The sequence below is a fragment of the Trichomonas vaginalis genome, chromosome III, assembly GCF_026262505.1.
Source record: "Trichomonas vaginalis G3 chromosome III, whole genome shotgun sequence".
Classification (NCBI taxonomy): domain Eukaryota; phylum Parabasalia; order Trichomonadida; family Trichomonadidae; genus Trichomonas; species Trichomonas vaginalis.
The window spans coordinates 5,031,864-5,050,705 of record NC_067205.1 but is presented as its reverse complement, the minus strand read 5'-3'; the positions used below and the strand labels follow the sequence as shown (position 1 = coordinate 5,050,705).

The window sequence follows — 18,842 nt, the reverse complement described above, 5'->3', positions numbered from 1 at the left end:
TTTTTATTTTATATTTCAAATTCTTTATTCTTGAATTATTCCATACTTCTCGAAGATACGAATTAACAATAATTCAAAGCCTAACGTACAATTTCTATCGGAAATGTTTTTTTGCAATTTTCTCACTCGCCTTGCAACTATATTCATTACAACAATGTACTCTCAGAAATAGCAAAAGCATATCTTTTGGTTTCTGTTTCAAATGGCTTCTTTCTTTAAGATATTTTAAAATGAATGTAATATTTATTCAAGAAAGTTCATTTTATATCATAAATGGACATATGATGCAATTTCCATTAATGTATGAGATTTATTTCTATGAAAGAAATTACATAATCTCGCAAAACATCTGAACAATAAAAAATTATTCATGTTTGTTGATTTAATTGGACAAGCGTTTTGAAGTTAATTGGGATATGTCAAATGGTTTGCATCGTTGGTTCAGATGATTTTAATATATTAGAAAAAAAATATTGTTATTACCATAGAATCAAATAAACATTTTTATAAAAAAATCATTTCACATACAAACCCAATATCTTATTAATATTACCAAGCTTCACGTCAAGCTTTGCTTTGGCAGAAGACCTCCTGAACTGAGAAATCTTTTTATTAGCGCTAAGAGGTATTGGACGACCAGTAGATAGAGAAGGAAGAGTCGTTACTTTGCCATTCTTAGCTTCTCTGATCTTATCCAATAGCTGTTTTATTAATTTGTCATATGAATCTAATTCACACTTCATTTGTGTTTCTTTCTCTGTTATCTTTCTCTGAGAGTTGAGTCTCTGACACTTAATTGCCCTTTCATGCCTCTCTACAATGTCTTTATACTTTAATTTCACTGAATCTGCCGCTCTGTCTCTTGCTGCGGCTGTTTCAGCAGCCTGCAAGCGATCAGCGGTAGATTTGATAGATTTGGCACCGTCGAAGTCATGTGCAAGGGCTAAGTTTTTCTGTTGTTTCCGTAACTGTAATAATTTGAGAGAAGGCTTTGAAAATTTGAGAAGAAAATCAGGAGTCTGACAATCTGCTTGGAAATCTTCAATTTCTTGGTTATGATATGCAACAAGCTGTTCCATTCTCTTCTTTTCATTGGTTTTGAGGTCTTCTATTTGCTGTAAATATTTTGAATGAATTTTCTGTTTCTGATCGCGAGCGAACTGCAATCTATGCTCAAGACTGCCCAGTTTCGTATCAGTATCGAACTGTCCTTGGTCATTGTTAAAGGCAGCAACAATATTATCAACAATTTTCTCTCTTCTCGCTGCTTCATCGTAATTTTCAGCAATTGCTGCTTTAAGAGCATGAACACGAGCATAATCGATCACATAATCTCTCATTAAGAAAGGTGGTAGTTCGTTCTTTTTTACAAAAGCATTGTAAGCCATTTCTAAGTCGTTTTCTGTATAAGGCATTGGTTCATCACCGAAAACGCTCTTAGCACGTTTTCTTTTTGGTTTAGAATCGAAATGAATTTCTTCTCTTTTTGCAGTCTTTTGAGTTTTTTGTTCCTCACGAGGAGGAGGCTGTTCACTTTCAACAGGTTCTGAGGCTTCTGATTCAGATTGATTGCTTGCTTCAGTAACTTTTTTCGTTTCTGTTTGAAAAGTATCGTTGAAGAAGGATAGATCGTCTTTTTTCTCATCAGTTTCGTCTTTTGATTTTTCGGCAGCCATTTCTTCATTGATTTGTTTTGGAATTTCTTTGATTTTATCATCAATATTAATTTGTAACATTTCGTTATCAGATTGATCTTCATTTTCAGGTTTAGGTTCTTCTTCTGGTTGTTTTTCTTCCGTATGATTTTCTTGTTTTTCGACAATTTGTTGAGCGGGTTTTTGCAAAATTCCAGAGAGAGCTGTAGGACTTTTCTGTTCTTCTTCTTTAGGCTTTTCTTCCTCATTATTAGGAGTTAAAGCAATAGCAGCTTGTTCTATTATCTCGTTTTTTATTGGATCAAGGAGCCCTTTAACTTGTTCTTCAGTCGGTTCATCTTCAGGCTTTTCTAATTCATCTTGTTGATCGGGTTTGACGACTTCTTCGATTTTTATTTGATCTGAAGCTGGAGTTTCGTCTTCTCTTGAGCTAAATTCTATTTTCTCACTTCCATCGATGATTTTCTGTTTAATATCTATAGTTGGCGATATGTTGAGACCAGAGTTAGGAGCATCGCCCTTCTTCTCTGCCTCAGTTTCCGCCATTTTTAAAATTTTTCGTCATAAAAAACGTATTTTTGAAAGAGGATATTTTTTGGCAAACCCAAATTTTAGCTAAAAGTGACAGGAAAAAAACGTTTAGTATTAAAAAAAAAGACCGATGAGAGCTTCGTTCGAAATATAGAGGGAACTGAGAATGCGCAACCATTCTCAGGGAATATTGGATGCTATTCCCGTTCCCTCTGTATGGAAAATTGAGGTTTTCAAAGGGAGTTAAAATAATATCAAATTTATACTAATTTACTTCAAAATACAAAAGTATTTGACAGCTAAAATTAGTTACTTTAGCAAGCCTATCAATACCCTTTTACAATTATTGTTACTTTTTCGAAATAAAAGTCAAAACAAATTTATACTAATTTACTTCAAAATACAAAAGTATTTGACAGCTAAAATTAGTTACTTTAGCAAGCCTATCAATACCCTTTTACAATTATTGTTACTTTTTCGAAATAAAAGTCAAAACAAATTTATACTAATTTACTTCAAAATACAAAAGTATTTGACAGCTAAAATTAGTTACTTTAGTAAGCCTATCAATACCCTTTTACAATTATTGTTACTTTTTCGAAATAAAAGTCAAAACAAATTTATACTAATTTACTTCAAAATACAAAAGTATTTGACAGCTAAAATTAGTTACTTTAGCAAGCCTATCAATACCCTTTTACAATTATTGTTACTTTTTCGAAATAAAAGTAAAAACAAATTTATACTAATTTACTTCAAAATACAAAAGTATTTGACAGCTAAAATTAGTTACTTTAGCAAGCCTATCAATACCCTTTTACGATTATTGCTACTTTTTCGAAATAAAATAAATTTATTATCAAAAACCTTTTTTTTCTTAGTAAAAATAAACGAAATTTTTTACCTTATGAACTTTTGATGGAAATATGCAAATTTAAAATAATAAAGAAAGCCGCGAGCGAAGCGATCGGCTTAGTTCGAAGATTTTGATTCAAATCTTTGCTGATCTGTAATTCGCGGAAGCCGCGAGCGAATCGAGCGGCTTAGGTCTAAGATTTTGATTCAAATCTTTGCTTATATTCCTTAAATTCTTTATGAAACTCGCAACAGTTCCATAAAAAATTTTAAATTCTAAACTGTCGAAATTACCGATCGGTAATCACACCCTTCATGGGTGTGTCACTTTTAGCTAAAATTACCCCTACTCAAAATGATAAAAAATCAAAAGATAAAATAGTAGATAATTTATTAATAACTAGAAGAATAGGTTTAATTTCAATAAAAATTAAAAGATTATGATGCGTTTTAAAATCCAATAGAAAATAAAATAAAAGATTTTACAGCATTTCCCAATGATTCTGTATATGAATCAAATATGGTTCAATAATGTAATAATGATAAGCGCTATACATTTATGTGTAACAATTTCAGGAATTATAAGGAGTGCAAGGGCCGGAGTTTAAAGAAATATATTGAAAAAGAAAAAAGCAAAATAGAGAAGTTATTAATTCAATTCATAATAAAATTTTATCAATTAAAATTCCAAATAATAACTGATAACTACAAACAAATAGATAATAAATAAATGGATGGAAAATCTAGGACTTATTTCTTGGTGAAGTAGTCAACGAAACCTTGATAGAAGAGATTGAATTTACCAGCATCTGGGTTATCAGATTTCATTCCATAGAAATTCATTGTATCATATCTTGCATGATGGCAATTGTGGCTGAAAGTATCGAATTGTTTGTTTTTGGTGTACTCAATCATCTTTTCAGCGAATTGGCGAACAGTGCATTTTTCTTTTGGCTCCTGTGGTTTGTCATCATCAAGGATAAAGTGATATTTCTTGAAATTGAACTCGTGCATTCCATTTTGATAGTTATAGACTTTGGAAACAAAGACCTGGTTGCTTGACATGTACTCAATAAGGACGTATCCTCTTGTAGTCTTGCAAACGCAGCCCGAATGCGAGAGAACTTTGCCTAATTTGATGATTGTCGAAGGGACATCAAGGGGTCTTCTGACAGGAACGCAATTAATGATTTCTGCGTTATAAACATCGGGCGTGACCATGAGTCTAAGGAATTTATTTTCGTTATTACCTTGGATTCTTGGCATGCAAAGAGAAAAATGGTTTTAAATCTTTTTTTCAGATGTGATTTAAAACAATTTTACTGGAAAATAAGAAAATGTATAATAAAATGTAATGAGTATTTTTAAACTTTAAGTATAAGTTTGAATTAATAGTTTTGAGGGAGAAAATTTTCAATGAGGTTAGTAGAACTGGCAATAGTTCATTAAATCTTAATAAACAAGAATTGGTAAATAAAAATATGAAAATCTCATTAATTTCTCGATCGATTGTTTTCAATGAATAATCGTAACTTTTGATTTTGCATTTTCAAAATTATTTATTGAATTAGCGAATGATTGTAAATTATAATAATTATAAACTGATATAATTATTATGAGTATTTTCCAAAAAATTTTTCTTAATTCAATTTTATTTTAATCTTCAAATCACGCAATTGTTACTTAAAATTGTTCAGATATCATATTGAACTAAGACCAATTAGTTTTATTCAAAAAATTGTGGTAATATATTATTGAGGATTTTTTATTGTTACTGTAATAAACAGAAATTCATCAAAAGTGACAGCTCTCAATTTTTTTACATTTGTAAATTCTAAATTGAATGAGAAAAATGAAATAATACTAAGCATAATACAATATTCTAGATTTAATTATAATTAGGAAAAAGTTAGTTTTGAGAGTACTTTTTATAGGCATATAGAATGAAATCTTCTGAAAAATAATATCACATAAACTCATATTATTTTCTAATATATAACTATTTTATATAAAAATCAAATTCAATGATCTTAAAAGCGAAGGATAAACCTCAAAATTTCCGAATATAATGAGTGGGAATATAATGCTTATCTATCATAAAACGATATGAAATATCAATTTTTGCTTTACGCCTAATTTTTGACGACAATTAGCAAAAAATGTTAAATGTTAACACTCAGTCCATTTGAATATGAAAAATAAAATTGTTATAATTTAAATGAAGAAGTAATTTAAAACGATTTTATTTATGATCAAATTTTATATATTTTTTGGATCAAATCCATTTTAATAGAATTTATATACTATTCATCTATTAGTAAACACTACCGTATATTATTTTTTAAGCTATCTTATTTTTTGAAGTTTTATTCAAATCTTTGGTCGCAAGAAGAATTGCATGATAAATAAAAACATTTAATCAAAGTCAATTTTATTTTTCATATTCAAATGGACTGAGTGTTAACATTTAACATTTTTTGCTAATTGTCGTCAAAAATTAGGCGTAAAGCAAAAATTGATATTTCATATGGTTTTATGATAGATAAGCATTATATTCCCACTCATTATATTCGTAAATTTTGAGGTTTATCCTTCGCTTTTAAGATCATTGAATTTGATTTTTATATAAAATAGTTATATATTAGAAAATAATATGAGTTTATGTGATATTATTTTTCAGAAGATTTTGTGTTCTTCTTCAAAATTTTATTTTTTTATTAAAAAGAATCTTTACAAAATATACATTTACTTTAATTAATATTTAAAAACGTGCTCTATCAAAAGTTCCAAAAATTCAATATTTTAGCTTTTCTGAGGTGTCACTTTTGATGAATTTCTGTTTACAACATTACAAATTATTGTAAATATCTACAAAATAAAAAGCTAATATATAAAATTTCAAAAGTTATTTTTTATTTTCAAACCTCCTGCCCTTAATATTTATTCAGAGCGGATCTTTTATATACATACAGCCCTTCGGATTTTATCATTTTTATAAGATTTTAATCAATTTTACGAGGTTTTCAGTCATTTCGAAATATTATAATAAGCATCACATGCAATTCAATATTATTCGATTCCCCTCACTTAACTTACGATCGATTTACGAAGTCCTCAATTCCACCAATATTTAATTTTTTATGCCATTTATAATTTTATATCTTTCTTATAATATAATGGGCTTTTCAATCCTAATTTTGATTGACTTTTTTTCTTTCAATTCGGATCAACAAAAATTTAAATTCTCCTATAGAAAATGATCTTAAGTTTTATATCATACATGGTTTATTCATAACAAACAATTCTAATGAGAAAAATTTCGTTGTTATTCTGCATCATTTCATCGATTATTCGATCACTGGACTTCAGTTTCCTCAATGGTGTTATTCTTATTTCCAAAGAAAGAGAATATGTACGAAATAATGTTGGTTAACTTGTAATCACCTGTTTCTTCTTCGGTAGGAAGAGCAACGGACTGAAAATTTGCACTTCGCTTTCTTACTCTTTTTACTTTCTCGAGGGTTCTGATGTGTATTTTTGAGCCGATCCGCAAATATGCCGCGTAGTTATTAGTCATCTCATAATTGGATGAAGAAAAGACAGTGATAACTTTTCCATCATGAGAACTTCTAACTCCATTCGAGCAACATTGGTGTCCTCTAAGGATTGTTTTCAATTTATTTGAGTCTAAGAAATCTTGGGTGATATTTTGGCCAAAAATACATCCAATTCCTCGATCACCTTCAGAAAATCCATCAAACATATCAGATGGATCGCTCCATAGCATGTCATTGACTTGTGGAGGCAAATCATGCATTGGAAGGGTTAATTCACGAATTTCATCAATATAATGAAGTTGAGGTGAAAGGCCACCATGAACACAGAAAATAGTATCATTAATAATTGCTGCAATTGGAAAGTAATCAAAAATATTGTTGAATTGTTCCCAGAGATCAGTATTTGAAAATGTGTAGAGTATATCTGTTTTAAAACCATAGACTTCATTTGTTTCACGTGTTTCGTGATTACCACGAAGTAAGAAAATTTGCTCAGGAAATAAATTGTGAAGAGAAAGAAGGAGTGAGATGACTTCTATTGAGTATTCCCCACGATCAACATAATCCCCTAAGAAAATGTAATAAGTATCTGGCGGGAGACCGTTAATTTTTAGGATTCTAAGTAAATCATGTAAATTTCCATGAATATCCCCTACAACGATAGCTCTTTCGTTGAATAATATTAACGGCTTTTGACCTTTAAAGCACTCTAAACTTTCCTCGATTAATATGTTAAGTAGGTCGGGGCCGAATGATGGAATGAGAATGGATTTACCTAAGTTGATTATGCTATTGTACTCAAGCTCTAAAATGCTGCTAAAACTTTCGTATATAAGCTTGGATGCCTTGAAGTTCATTGATTACAAGATGTAATCAATTTATTCAAACAAAATTTTGAGGTTTATTATATTTGATTAGGTTGCATTGCGGGTATTTTTTTCATTTGAAAATAACCAAAACCTTGCTGAAAATTTTTATCCATTCAAATCGTCAAAAATAAATCAAAAAAAAAAAAGGTAGTGGGGCTTCCAGGCACTTCGTGCCCTCTAGCCCTGAAGATGTTTAGTATAAATGAAGTTTTTATTCGGAAAATTGTTAGTCTTCTGGTGTGAATTCGGAGGACTCTTCTTCTTCAACATCAAAGTCATCTGGTGTATCGAACTGAATGTATGAAAGCCAAATGTTGTATGTGTTTTCCAATTGGCTTTCAAACTTGAGATACATTCCATGCATGAGTGTTATTTCAGTTTCAACGTAGAGTTGCTGATGTGGCTTGAAGACATGCATGAGAATTGGTCCTCCAAATTCGTCCTTGAAAAACTTGCAGTAGCAAACATAAACTGAGATAGAGTCTCCTTCTTCAATGTCTTCTGCTTGGTTAACGAAATGAATAGCAATTTTGCGTACTTGAATTGTGTTGTTGTCTGAGTAAAATAATGGTTTGAACTTGGGGTTGAGTGAGCTAAGACATTGCCATTTTGCTGTTTCTTGTCCGTACTCACGTTCTTCTTCGTCATCCTGATATCCGTAACTCTTTGATTTGAATTCGACCCAAAGCTGTTCGACTTTTTTTGCAGCTTTGGGTGGAAGACTTTCAATAAGCTGACATATAGTTCTGTCAACCATTATCTTTGTTATTGTTGGAAAATAGTTGACAATTGTGTCACCTAATTCGAATGGGTCAGGTGTTTCTTTTTGTAGTTTGGTAAAGTCTGCAAGAACTTTGTTGAGTTGTTCACAATATTCTTTGTTAAAAGTTGCAGGAACTCTTTCTTCTGGCTTTGAATTGAAGTATTCTTCAGACAATCTGAGTAGTATTTTGCGTAGTTCAGCGTTGCTGTGGTTCTTTGTAATACGGAGCTCGTTTGGTATTGTTTTTGGTAGTGAAAGTGGCTTTGGATTGAGTGAATTGCAGGACAAATTTGAATTTGAATTGTCTGTTCTGCTTGGAGAATGTGTAGATGCTGCAGTTTGATATTGAGGTTCTAAACCTGTGGGTGCTGAAAGTCTGCAAGCAATTTCTTCAGGTGAATTTGGAGCGAACACGCTAGCGAATGCCATTAGACAAAAATAAACTGTTTTTTTCAATAAGAGTTTAATAAACCGTTTTCGTCAACGGAGACCCCCTCTATTTTTTTATTTTATTTAATAGTTACCGTTGGAAAACCGTTCCATCTCAAATATTGAATGAACTATAAACGTTTTTTGTTTTCTATATATACTTTTTTGTCCAACGGTAAAACTTTTTACACAACGGTTTTTGAGAGTCGTCGCTGTTGACTTTTTTGTAGAGCACTCAAAATAGTATAACTTTGTCCGGACAAGTAAGGGTCTATCGTCGCTACAGGAAAAGTTACAGGCGTTCCAAGGAAGTATACTTTGAGAAGCCTTTCCCCCTTATAGAATGAGATAGGACGGTTATTTTACAAAACTGACAACACTTTGACCGAGTAGTTTTTTGTGCTGAACAAAAAGTGTCATATAAACATCTGTCAAAAACCGCTTTTTAACTTCACTTAAAATGCCACGTAAGCTACGTAAGAATATACGTAAGAGGAAGAGAGCATTGAAACATCCAATAGTAAAACTGACACCACAACAACAGTTGCAACAACAAATGATGAATGACCCCACTATGTTGCAACAAATGTCAAGCAATCCTATGCTTTTAAACCGAGTTATTGGTGCACAGAGTGGAGGTTTAAGAGCGGCACTTTTAGCGAAAATGGCAGGCTATGGTGGAGCTGCAGACGGAACAGCTATAACCCTCAAAGTCAAATGAATTTGAGTTCACTCAAAAATCAAATAACAGATGTCAAAAAGTCAAACATAGACATACAGAAACAAATAAGTGAAAACGAAAAGAAACTAGAATATGACAGACACACAAAGAAACTCAATGAGTTAAACGTAGAGAAAAAGAAGAAAGAAGAACAACTAAAGAACTAAGTACAGAGGAATATGCGAAGAAAGTGTCAGAAAAAGCAGCAGAACTAGCAAAAATGGAACAAGATGTTATAAATTTGAAAAACCATACTACTCAATATAAAGTACTGAAAGATGAAGAAATAAAACAAAAAGCCCTGAAGAACATATATGGATAGCGATGAGTATAAAAAAAGAAGTTGAAGCAAATGTAAAGGCAGAAAAACTTTTACAGTTGCAAAACCAAACCGTACAGTATGAAAACTTAGCACAAGAAAGTAAAAATAACGACGCAGCCATGCAAAAGGCAATGAAAAAGCGCAGAATATATAAAAGCTATATAATGACTGGTTAGATGCCCAAGCCAACGCTAAAGCAGCCCAACTTATAGGGTCAATAAGGACAAAAATACAAGCGGATGAAGACAGTTCAAATGAAGCTTTAACGAATGCTGACTTTAAGAATGCCTTCGAAGCTCTTCATAGTAAGGTGAAACTAGTGAACGACTTCTCATCTGGAAAGAAACTGAAGTCTGAAGGTTTCGACAAAGAGTTAAAAGAAGTAGCACAAAATATGACGAAAATAACAGATGCAGCAACGAGACAGGCAGTTCAAAGTGCCTATGACGCCGTTAGAGCAACTGTTGTGGAAAGTCAAGAAAAGAGTTACAACAGACCAAAACAGACCTAGTAAATGCTTTCTTAAAAACGAAAAGTCAGGTAGGACATTACGCTGCAGATGGAACATATGTGCCAGCTGGTGGAACTTATATACCACCAAACCCTCCAAGAGAAGCACCTGCACCAGGACTACCTAAAACATTTACATCGTCACATGGACATAGACACAGGCATGCACCAAAACCAACACAACAACCAACACAACAACCAGCACAGCAACCAACAGTTCAAAACCCTGCACAACAACACCACAAACAGAGCAAGGACATAAAAGAAGTAGAGAACAAGGAAACCAAGAATTCTTAAAAATGCTTAAAGAAGAGTGTGGTTTCCCAGATACTGTTGACTTTAGTGACAGATATAAAGAAGCTATTGGAAAGTTCAAGGATGGAAATACTGACCCGAACCTATTTAGCTTTATGGCTCAGCACCAAAACGGATATAATCTCAAACCTGGAAAATACAAGCTCGCTAAGGGATATGATTTAATAGCATATCATCCAAATGACATGGATGAATTTACTCCGAGATATTTGATGTCAGAGCTAAATGACAATTCAACTTTCGTCATGAAACGCGTAAAAAATAGAGACGGAACGAAAGAACAAAAGCTTATGAATGCGGATGACGTAGATAGGGAAATTGTTGAAAACGGTCTCGGAATATATGAAATGCCAGCAGATGAGGTACAAGAAACTCCACAGGAAGAAGTTCAGATACAACCAGACATGGAAGAAATAGTTCAGCAACAACAGCTAGAAGAGCCTGAAGGAAACGAACAAGCCTCCTTTGGAAACTAACTTCACAGAACTAGATGAAGATTTGGAACAGCCGAAAAATCTTGACCCTCAACAAGAGTATGCGGAGAATATGGAATCTTTCCAAGAGTCTAAAAAAAATTCGGCTGACATAGTAGAAGAATATCGAAAAATGTTCGCCGACATACAAAAGACTCCAACATCAGATGAAAATATTCAGCAAGAATGGAAGAACTGAAAAAAATGTACGCAAATACAACAACCTTTTTACTTACGAGCATTTAACGTTCAATCTTCGGATGAACTCGGTGAAAATAAAAGGTTAAATTTCAAGAAAACATATAGAAATGAAACATTGTTTAAAGTTCATTCAGAACCTAACCAAGATGGAAACAAACCTACTTTTGTTTCTGCAGACGATGGAACTACAATGAGATGGGGTCATAAAGCTAATCCGGATAGGTGGTTCATAAACTTACAACCTCAATTCCAAGAAGTTGTAGACGCAATGGAAGCGAATGGTGAACGAGATATAGCTGGTATTTTCAGCGCGGCTTTAATGCCATTGAAAGATATGAAACATGCAGATATTTTGGACCAGTATGAAATGAACATGGCTGATGGAAATATAACACCTGACGTTCTAGAACATTTATCTCAAAGAACTACACAGAACCATAGAGATGGTATATTTGGTGAAGAGTTTAGAAAGAAAGTTAGGGAGAGCGAAGGAAGAGAACCTATTGTACATGACCTTGCAAACGAAAGTTTACAAAATGTCATAAAAACTTACTTTGCAGACAATGAACTGAGAAGGGATGAATATTTAAGAAAACTCAAATGGACAGTACCAAATGAAATGTTAGTATTGAAAAACATGTTCCTTGACAAAATAAAACCAACTACAGAAATAAACGACGCAAGACTGAAAGATTGGGTAGAAGCTTTCCCATTCACAAAAGATATAGTTGGTAACATGGAAAGAAAACCAGAATGGCTACAAAAACATATATTTGGAAACGAGCATATTCCATATGGACAGGCACTGTTTGAAGAGCTTGAACCGGAAACTCAGGAAAGAGTCATGCAAACAATACGCGAAGACTCAAATACAGACTATGACAAACTCTTTCTAGGATATAGGTTACCTGAGATGGGCGACCAGAGCCAAAAGGCAAAAAGGACATGGGAAATTTGCAACATACTAGATGAACATAATGCAAAGATGCAACAACTTCAAGCAGAGGGCAATGAAGGAAAAAGAAGAGTTAAAAACTCAGTCAGGAAGAAAGTAAAGCTTGGTCCACGTGGGTTCTATTATGACATATAAATCCAACTATTCTATATTTTTACTCATATGAAATGTACGCCGCTCAGAATATAACGCCAACAGTTTTGGATGCCATGAACGGAAATGTTTCCGAATGGTATAACGAATGCGACAATGCCATTAGAAGGTCAGAAATAGTTCCTGGAACTTACGAATATACAACTGCTGTTTCTTATGGAAACGTAGGTGAGTTTGGAGAAGGTTCTTCAACAACAGTAGATATTGCTTGCGACAGGTTTCATATTATTTTCTATTGACAACTCATTCTTATACGTGGAACAAGACATTGAAATAAAACCTTCTGCCAAGTTGTCTGACAAGAAAGGTTGCAATGGAATTTTCTATGTCGGATACCAATATGCTCCAGAAGTTTTCATGGGATATAAGATATATTCTAACTCTGACTTAGTTCAAACAGTAACATGGGCAAACTATGAATGGTTCGCTTTGAGAAACTCAGTACAACCACAAGCTAGAGAACAAACAGACCAGTATGCAACTATTGAGAAAATAAGAAGACTTGACCCTAACGTTCCAGGAGTTTATGTTAACCTTTCTGGTTCAGATGGAAGCTGCCAAAGTAAAACTGAAACTTAGAGTTCCTTTGTCATCTTTCCTCATCTTCAGGTTTTTAAGATACTTGCCAAACTGGGCAGGAAAAATTTCTATCGAACTTACTCCAAGCAAAAATAACTTAGTCATTGCACCAACACAAGACCCATTCACTCTTACAGACGTAGGGAACAAATAAACGTCATTCGCCGACTTTTGCAAAGACAAAGTTGACTTAGACTTTGGTTTCTCAAAACTCAACACTGAAGTAAACTATTATTTCAATGCTGCTGGAGATGCTTGGGACCCAGTTAAGTTCACATGCGAAAAATTTGAATGCAAGAGAATAGAAAGCAGACTTGCAGTCTATATGTTGGACCCAGATATTTCAAATGCTTTAGCTGCCAAATATATTGCAGTTCCACTTATGTTCCCTATACACCAAATATCTGTCAAAGACTTTGCAGGTGAAGTTGGAAACCAAAGTGCTGACCCAGGTGCAAGAACAGATATTGCTTTAACAACTGCAATGAAACATGCAGATACTATGTTTGTACTGTTCAGACGAACTATAAATGACTATTCTTGTTTCTACAACCCTGGTATTAAATATCATATAAACATAGATGGCAAATATTATCCAAGAGAAGAATATTCTACAGTTGAGGATATGAGGTCATACAACTTGACATTAGATGCTATGAACTTTAACAACAACTTCACAACAACCATTAACCCTGAAATGCAAAGTTCTATTATGCCATATGTGAAAGTATGGACTCATACAGGAGGTCAAAAAACTCAATATACAAATGGAGACCGTTCAAACTTTTGGCTTGGCATTCCATTTGCTGACTCAGAAGACTTTATGGGTGGTATTTCAACTGTTGGTACAGTTCAAATACAATATACTGGTGACAGAGACGGTCCAGATGAATTGAAAGCAAAGAAGTTTACAAAACCAATAGCACTTTTCACGGAAGATGCTCTTTTGAAGATTCGTTCGATGAAACCTGCTGGGGCTCCTCAGATTGGTATAACGACAGCTTCCATCGAGCAGATTTTGGCAGCAGGTCAGTAAGTTGTTCTTGAACTGACTTCTCTCCGTCAAATATTGACAGTACGCCAGTTTTGACATAATTGTATTATAAACTTACCTTTAGAAATATCGTAGTTTTGTTGTTATATTTTTGTCTGCTTCAAGAACTTTCACCATTTCGTTATACCAACTTTCTTTGCTTTATGAAAATATTTTGGTTCAGCAAAGACTGCTATTCTATAACATTTTCCATTGTTTGTGTAAAGAACTATTCTGTCAATGTATTTGTATTGTTTGTGTGTGTAAACTTTGTTCTGCTTCAATTCGAAGAGATACTCGAATACGTCCATCTTTTTATTCTAAGTAAAATGTCATTTCCGAAAAATAGAAGCGTAGTGTTTCAAAAGGTTTAATGGCGGTGGCAGATGTGAAGTTAAATTCACCAACTCAAACAAACAGTCAAAGTGTTGTTGTCAATGTCAAAGAAAGAGATGTTGAAGTGGGGAAACCATACGAAGACGAAGATGGTATAACAATTGTTCCTGTAAAAGAACAACCAACATATCCTGAAGTTAGCAGAGACTTAAGTTCTGTTGCAGATATTCGAAATGACTACCAACAACTGAAAGACAAACTTCAAACTCAGGAGAAGATTTGTCAAGCTTTAGTATAATGTTAAACTTGGTCGAACACAACCCTGTAAAAGTGAACTCATATGTCATTGCACCTCATGAAGTTTTGAAAGAACTATTGAAACTTTTGACAGAGGCAGACGATATAAACATCAAAGAAATAGAACCCGACATTAGTTGCTGTGGTGTTTCATATAATGTCATTGACAAGATATACGTTATGAAAGGAGGTGAAACGTTGAACTTAAAATATAGTTTCCCAGACGTCATAAAAATATTTGACGACCACAACATTTCATTAAAATTTATTTGCTAAGTAAATGGCAGAAGACATAATGGTTTATACTATTACGACTAAAAACCCTGAGTCATATAATTCTATAACAACAAACTTACAAAGTCCTCAAGGACGATATTGTAAACTAACCTTAAACACAATGACGACTAAAGCCTGTTTTGCTCTTTTGACACCAGAAGACTTTATTGTTGTGAATGGTAAAAAATACTCCTTTGAAGATACTTACTCAGATATACCACCAACAGGTTTTGTTGACTTATTTAATACTTTAAGGACGGATGTAACATGTGCTGCAACTAGAGCAGGTTTCATTATGTTTGGATGTCCGACTGAGTTTACTATAAACGATATGAGCTATAATACAAAACTTATATTCTGGTTTTTACTACCAACAGTTTCCTATAACAGGAAAAGGTGTCATACAAGGAATGTCTATTCCATTGACATTTAAGCACACCAATCTTATATATTGTTTCAAACTTAGGTTCAAAGTGTTATTCGAATGTCGACAGAAACTATTATGACCAAAAGATACTTATGCGTATAAACAATACTTTCTCTGCTGGTTTGCCTATTGTTCATTCGAATGCAGAATTTTCAACCTTAGTGAACTCAAACACTTTGGCAAGTATAACGTTGACATTAGTTGACGCAAACTTTGTTCCTGTAAAACTTTTATGTCCTATGTATTTGTCAATGACGGCAGAAAGTTTCGAATTGGAAGATGCAACTGGTGAAAGTATTGTATTACAAGAACAACTTCAACAACAAATAGCTCAAGAACAACAAATGCAACAAATGCAACAAAGTCAAGAATAAAAAAAATATTTTTTTTATTTTTATAAAATGTACAGAATAGATGTTTCAGATTTTTATGACTTCCAAGCATTCAGAAATATGTGTCCATTTAGAGACTATAACAAAGCAGTCGAGAATTTGAAACGTTTAGTCATTTATGTTGACTCTGCCCCAGAATGTTATGTCATGAAAGAATGGGATGTTGTCTTTAACAAACCAAGAGCAACAATAGTGTTGAACAAGAATGTAGACAGAAACTTAAGAAAATAAAAGTCGTACAAGTTGGCATGAAGATGTTAGATGCTTGGGATATCTTATTGTCAAAGTTAGAAGATTTTTCAGTTCGAGGTATAAAGTTCTATACACCTTCTCCAAACTTCTATTCTATCTTCACTGGATATAAATACGAACAAGTAGAATGGAAAGAAAATATTATAGAAGCTTGGTTAGACCATGTCAAAGAAATTATATGCAATGGAAACGAAAGAGTTATGAGTATATCTTATGTTGGTTTGCAAACATCTTACAACATCCAAGTGCTAAAAATGAAACTGCTCTCATTATAATTGGAAAACAAGGAACTGGTAAGAACACATTCTTTACAGATATCTTATGCAAACTGTTAGAAGGTTATTCGAATCCGAATATGACAAACTTAGAAAACATCTGCGGTAAATTTAACTCTTCAATAGAGAATATGAAACTTATAGTTTGCAATGAACTTCAAAGTATAGATACAACAAAAGTTTTGAACTCAGATGCTTTGAAGAGTCTTATAACAGACAAAGTTGGAGTTGTTGAAAGAAAGTATAAAGACCAAAGAGTTTGTGAAAATGTTGCAAACTTCATTATGGTTTCAAACAAACTGTTCCGATGAAGTTAGAAAGTTCTGACAGAAGATATGTAGTTGTCAGAACGTCAGATTCTCATATGCAAGATACAGAATATTTTGACGACTTAGCAGAAACTTTGACATCTGACTTTTACAACCACTTGTTCTCATATTTCATGACATTAGATATTTCTAAGTTCAATCCAAGACAAATTCCACATACCGAAGAGAGACAAACATTGTTAGAAGCAAACAAGAGTGTATATGAACTGTTCATAGATGAAACTGACTTTGTGTCATTAGATGAAAGGTCATTGTACGATTCGTATAAACAATATTGTCAAGAATATGGTTATATGGCAGCTTCTAAACGACATTCTTGGCAAATGTCAAAAGTCTTTTAGATGTTCAGAATGGTGTATATACAAAGAAAAATTTTTCTGAGTAAATTTTAAAAAAAATATTTTTTTATCCGATAGAAAAGATGACGAAAATTCAGTAAATAAGTACATGACAGAAGTCAAGATAAGTAGCTCCATTCGCATATTTGAATGTTTACTTCTACAATTTTGAAAAGTCTACATTTGACAAATTTGGAACATTGCACCAGTTTAAGTTTGCTGTTGTTTAGAAAAAGTGGTGAACTTTTGAAGACTTAGACATAGAAGGTTTGTTAGCAGTCAAAGAAAATTTTGACAGAAGGTTCTCAAACCTTAAAGAAGGTAAAGCATACAAACTTGTTATACCTTATGAACCAAAGAAGACAGACGACTATGAATATTATGAGTCTAAGATAGTTGAAGTTCAAGGTAAATTGGGTAAAAAGATTTTAGAGTCTAAGCAGTGTTTGCCCTAAAGAGGAAGAGAACATTGACATTGACCCAGAAATGTTCTAAAAATAAAATTTTATTTTTACATGTCATATTCCCTTCTCTGGAACTGGTTCAGGTTCTTTCTTCTCTTCTACTTTTTCTCTTTCTTTTCTTTCTTTTCTTTCTTCTTCTTCTTCTCTGGTGGAGTTATGTCAAATTTCTCAGAACCATATTTATGTAAAAGTTCTTTGTCCTTTAATAGCTCTTCTATTCTGTTTTCTATTTCATCTTCAAGAACAGCGCATGTGCCTTCTTGCATTCTAAGAACTTTTGTTGGACTTCATCTTTCCAATCGGCGTCATCTCTGTCAACAAGTCTGTCATTGACAAATTTTAAGACTGCTCTGCTTAATGTTTTATGGTTCTTGTCATATTCCCAGAAACAGAACTTTAGAACAAATTCACCTTTCTTGTTTACACTATGTAAGATTTTATGGTCGACAGAAGTTTTAGAGTCAAAAGCTTGTCTCGAATTAGATATCAAATCACTAGACAATTTTCTAAAAGATAAAAATTTTAATTTTTCTAAAAATATGTTAGAAAAAAAGTTTGCTGACATTGACAAAAAATTTGAGAATGTTTTGAAGAAGAACAAGAGGAAGTTAGAAAATGCTCAGATAAACCTATACATGAAAAGTTCTTATTTGCTCAGAATGGTATAACAGGTCTAATTGCACCACCTGGGTCGGGTAAGACTTTCACTTATCTTAAAATGGCTGCACAACAACAAGAACTAGATGAGAAAACCCATTCTATGAGTTAGTTGTTATTTGTAGTACTTCTGGTCAATTTGACCAAACCGTCAATTCGTTCAAAGATATTATAAAGTCTAATAGCTTGTATCGTAAAGGATACTGAAGTTGTTAGATTGGAAAAGAAAGTACCAAAGAAGAGTTATTGACAAGCTAATGCTATAATGAAGTAATATAATTCGAAGTTTAACGCCAATGAGGAAATGCAGAGAATATTAGAGACGAAACACTTCAAACAACAGAAAGAGATAGAATAATTTGACAAGAAAATTGCATCTTACGAAACTTGGAAAACGTACCCTCATAGCTGCTTCTTCTTATTAGATCGACTTTGCTTCTCAATCTTTGTTACAAGAACAGAGAACAAGAATGTGTCGAATTCTTAAAAGCTCAGACACTTTAACATCTCTGTTTTGTCATTTGGTGTACAGACAGCCAAGAGTTTAAGTAGGATGTAAAGAGATATACTTACTGACATTATACTTTTCCCTGGATTGTCCGAAGACGATTCTCATGGAACTTATGAAAAGATCCATGGCGAGGTAAGTTTGACAGAACATGAACTATGGGAGAAGTACAAAGTCATACAAGACCTCATCACTTCTTTCAGAATTAATATCTACGCAACAAAGTTTCAAAATTGTAAAAAGTCAAGCTTGAAAATAAAGAGTTTTGGCGACAGGGTTTTTCACTACTCGCTGTTCTTCTCTCGGTTTTCGGGGACGGGGAAGCAACATATGAGGAAAATTAATCTCTCTCAACAAACACGTGAGGATG

General features: G+C 33.1%; 5 protein-coding genes and 3 pseudogenes across 8 annotated transcripts, besides 4 other annotated features; 4 read left to right on the top strand and 4 right to left on the bottom strand.

The window, feature by feature from the left end:
- Positions 1–515: 515 nt before the first annotated feature.
- Positions 516–2,201, bottom strand: TVAGG3_0644440 (uncharacterized protein; the record flags this gene model as incomplete). The annotated part of the gene is made up of 1 exon (XM_001326839.1): positions 516–2,201. One exon carries the CDS (start codon positions 2,199–2,201, stop codon positions 516–518), a length of 1,686 nt encoding a protein of 561 aa, XP_001326874.1.
- Positions 2,202–2,252: 51 nt separating this feature from the next.
- Positions 2,253–3,393: a mobile genetic element.
- Positions 3,394–3,791: 398 nt separating this feature from the next.
- TVAGG3_0644420 (uncharacterized protein) lies at positions 3,792–4,307 on the bottom strand (the record flags this gene model as incomplete). Its single annotated transcript, XM_001326838.1, has 1 exon — positions 3,792–4,307. One exon carries the CDS (start codon positions 4,305–4,307, stop codon positions 3,792–3,794), a length of 516 nt encoding a protein of 171 aa, XP_001326873.1.
- Positions 4,308–4,818: 511 nt separating this feature from the next.
- Positions 4,819–4,855: a mobile genetic element.
- A 996-nt stretch (positions 4,856–5,851) lies between these two features.
- Positions 5,852–5,889: a mobile genetic element.
- A 507-nt stretch (positions 5,890–6,396) lies between these two features.
- TVAGG3_0644390 (phosphoprotein phosphatase protein) lies at positions 6,397–7,455 on the bottom strand (the record flags this gene model as incomplete). The annotated part of the gene is made up of 1 exon (XM_001294125.1): positions 6,397–7,455. One exon carries the CDS (start codon positions 7,453–7,455, stop codon positions 6,397–6,399), a length of 1,059 nt encoding a protein of 352 aa, XP_001294126.1.
- Positions 7,456–8,655: 1,200 nt separating this feature from the next.
- Positions 8,656–18,811: a mobile genetic element.
- Positions 11,821–12,291, top strand: TVAGG3_0644380 (protein of unknown function, DUF4106 family; the record flags this gene model as incomplete). The annotated part of the gene is made up of 1 exon (XM_051241391.1): positions 11,821–12,291. One exon carries the CDS (start codon positions 11,821–11,823, stop codon positions 12,289–12,291), a length of 471 nt encoding a protein of 156 aa, XP_051087978.1.
- TVAGG3_0644370 (protein of unknown function, DUF4106 family) lies at positions 13,514–13,924 on the top strand (the record flags this gene model as incomplete). The annotated part of the gene is made up of 1 exon (XM_051241390.1): positions 13,514–13,924. One exon carries the CDS (start codon positions 13,514–13,516, stop codon positions 13,922–13,924), a length of 411 nt encoding a protein of 136 aa, XP_051087977.1.
- TVAGG3_0644360 lies at positions 15,898–16,890 on the top strand (annotated as a pseudogene). The gene has a single exon. A coding segment is annotated over exon 1 (993 nt).
- TVAGG3_0644350 lies at positions 16,927–17,338 on the top strand (annotated as a pseudogene). Its single transcript has one exon. A coding segment is annotated over exon 1 (412 nt).
- On the bottom strand, positions 17,355–17,809 carry TVAGG3_0644340 (annotated as a pseudogene). Its single transcript has one exon. A coding segment is annotated over exon 1 (455 nt).
- Positions 18,812–18,842: the final 31 nt, after the last annotated feature.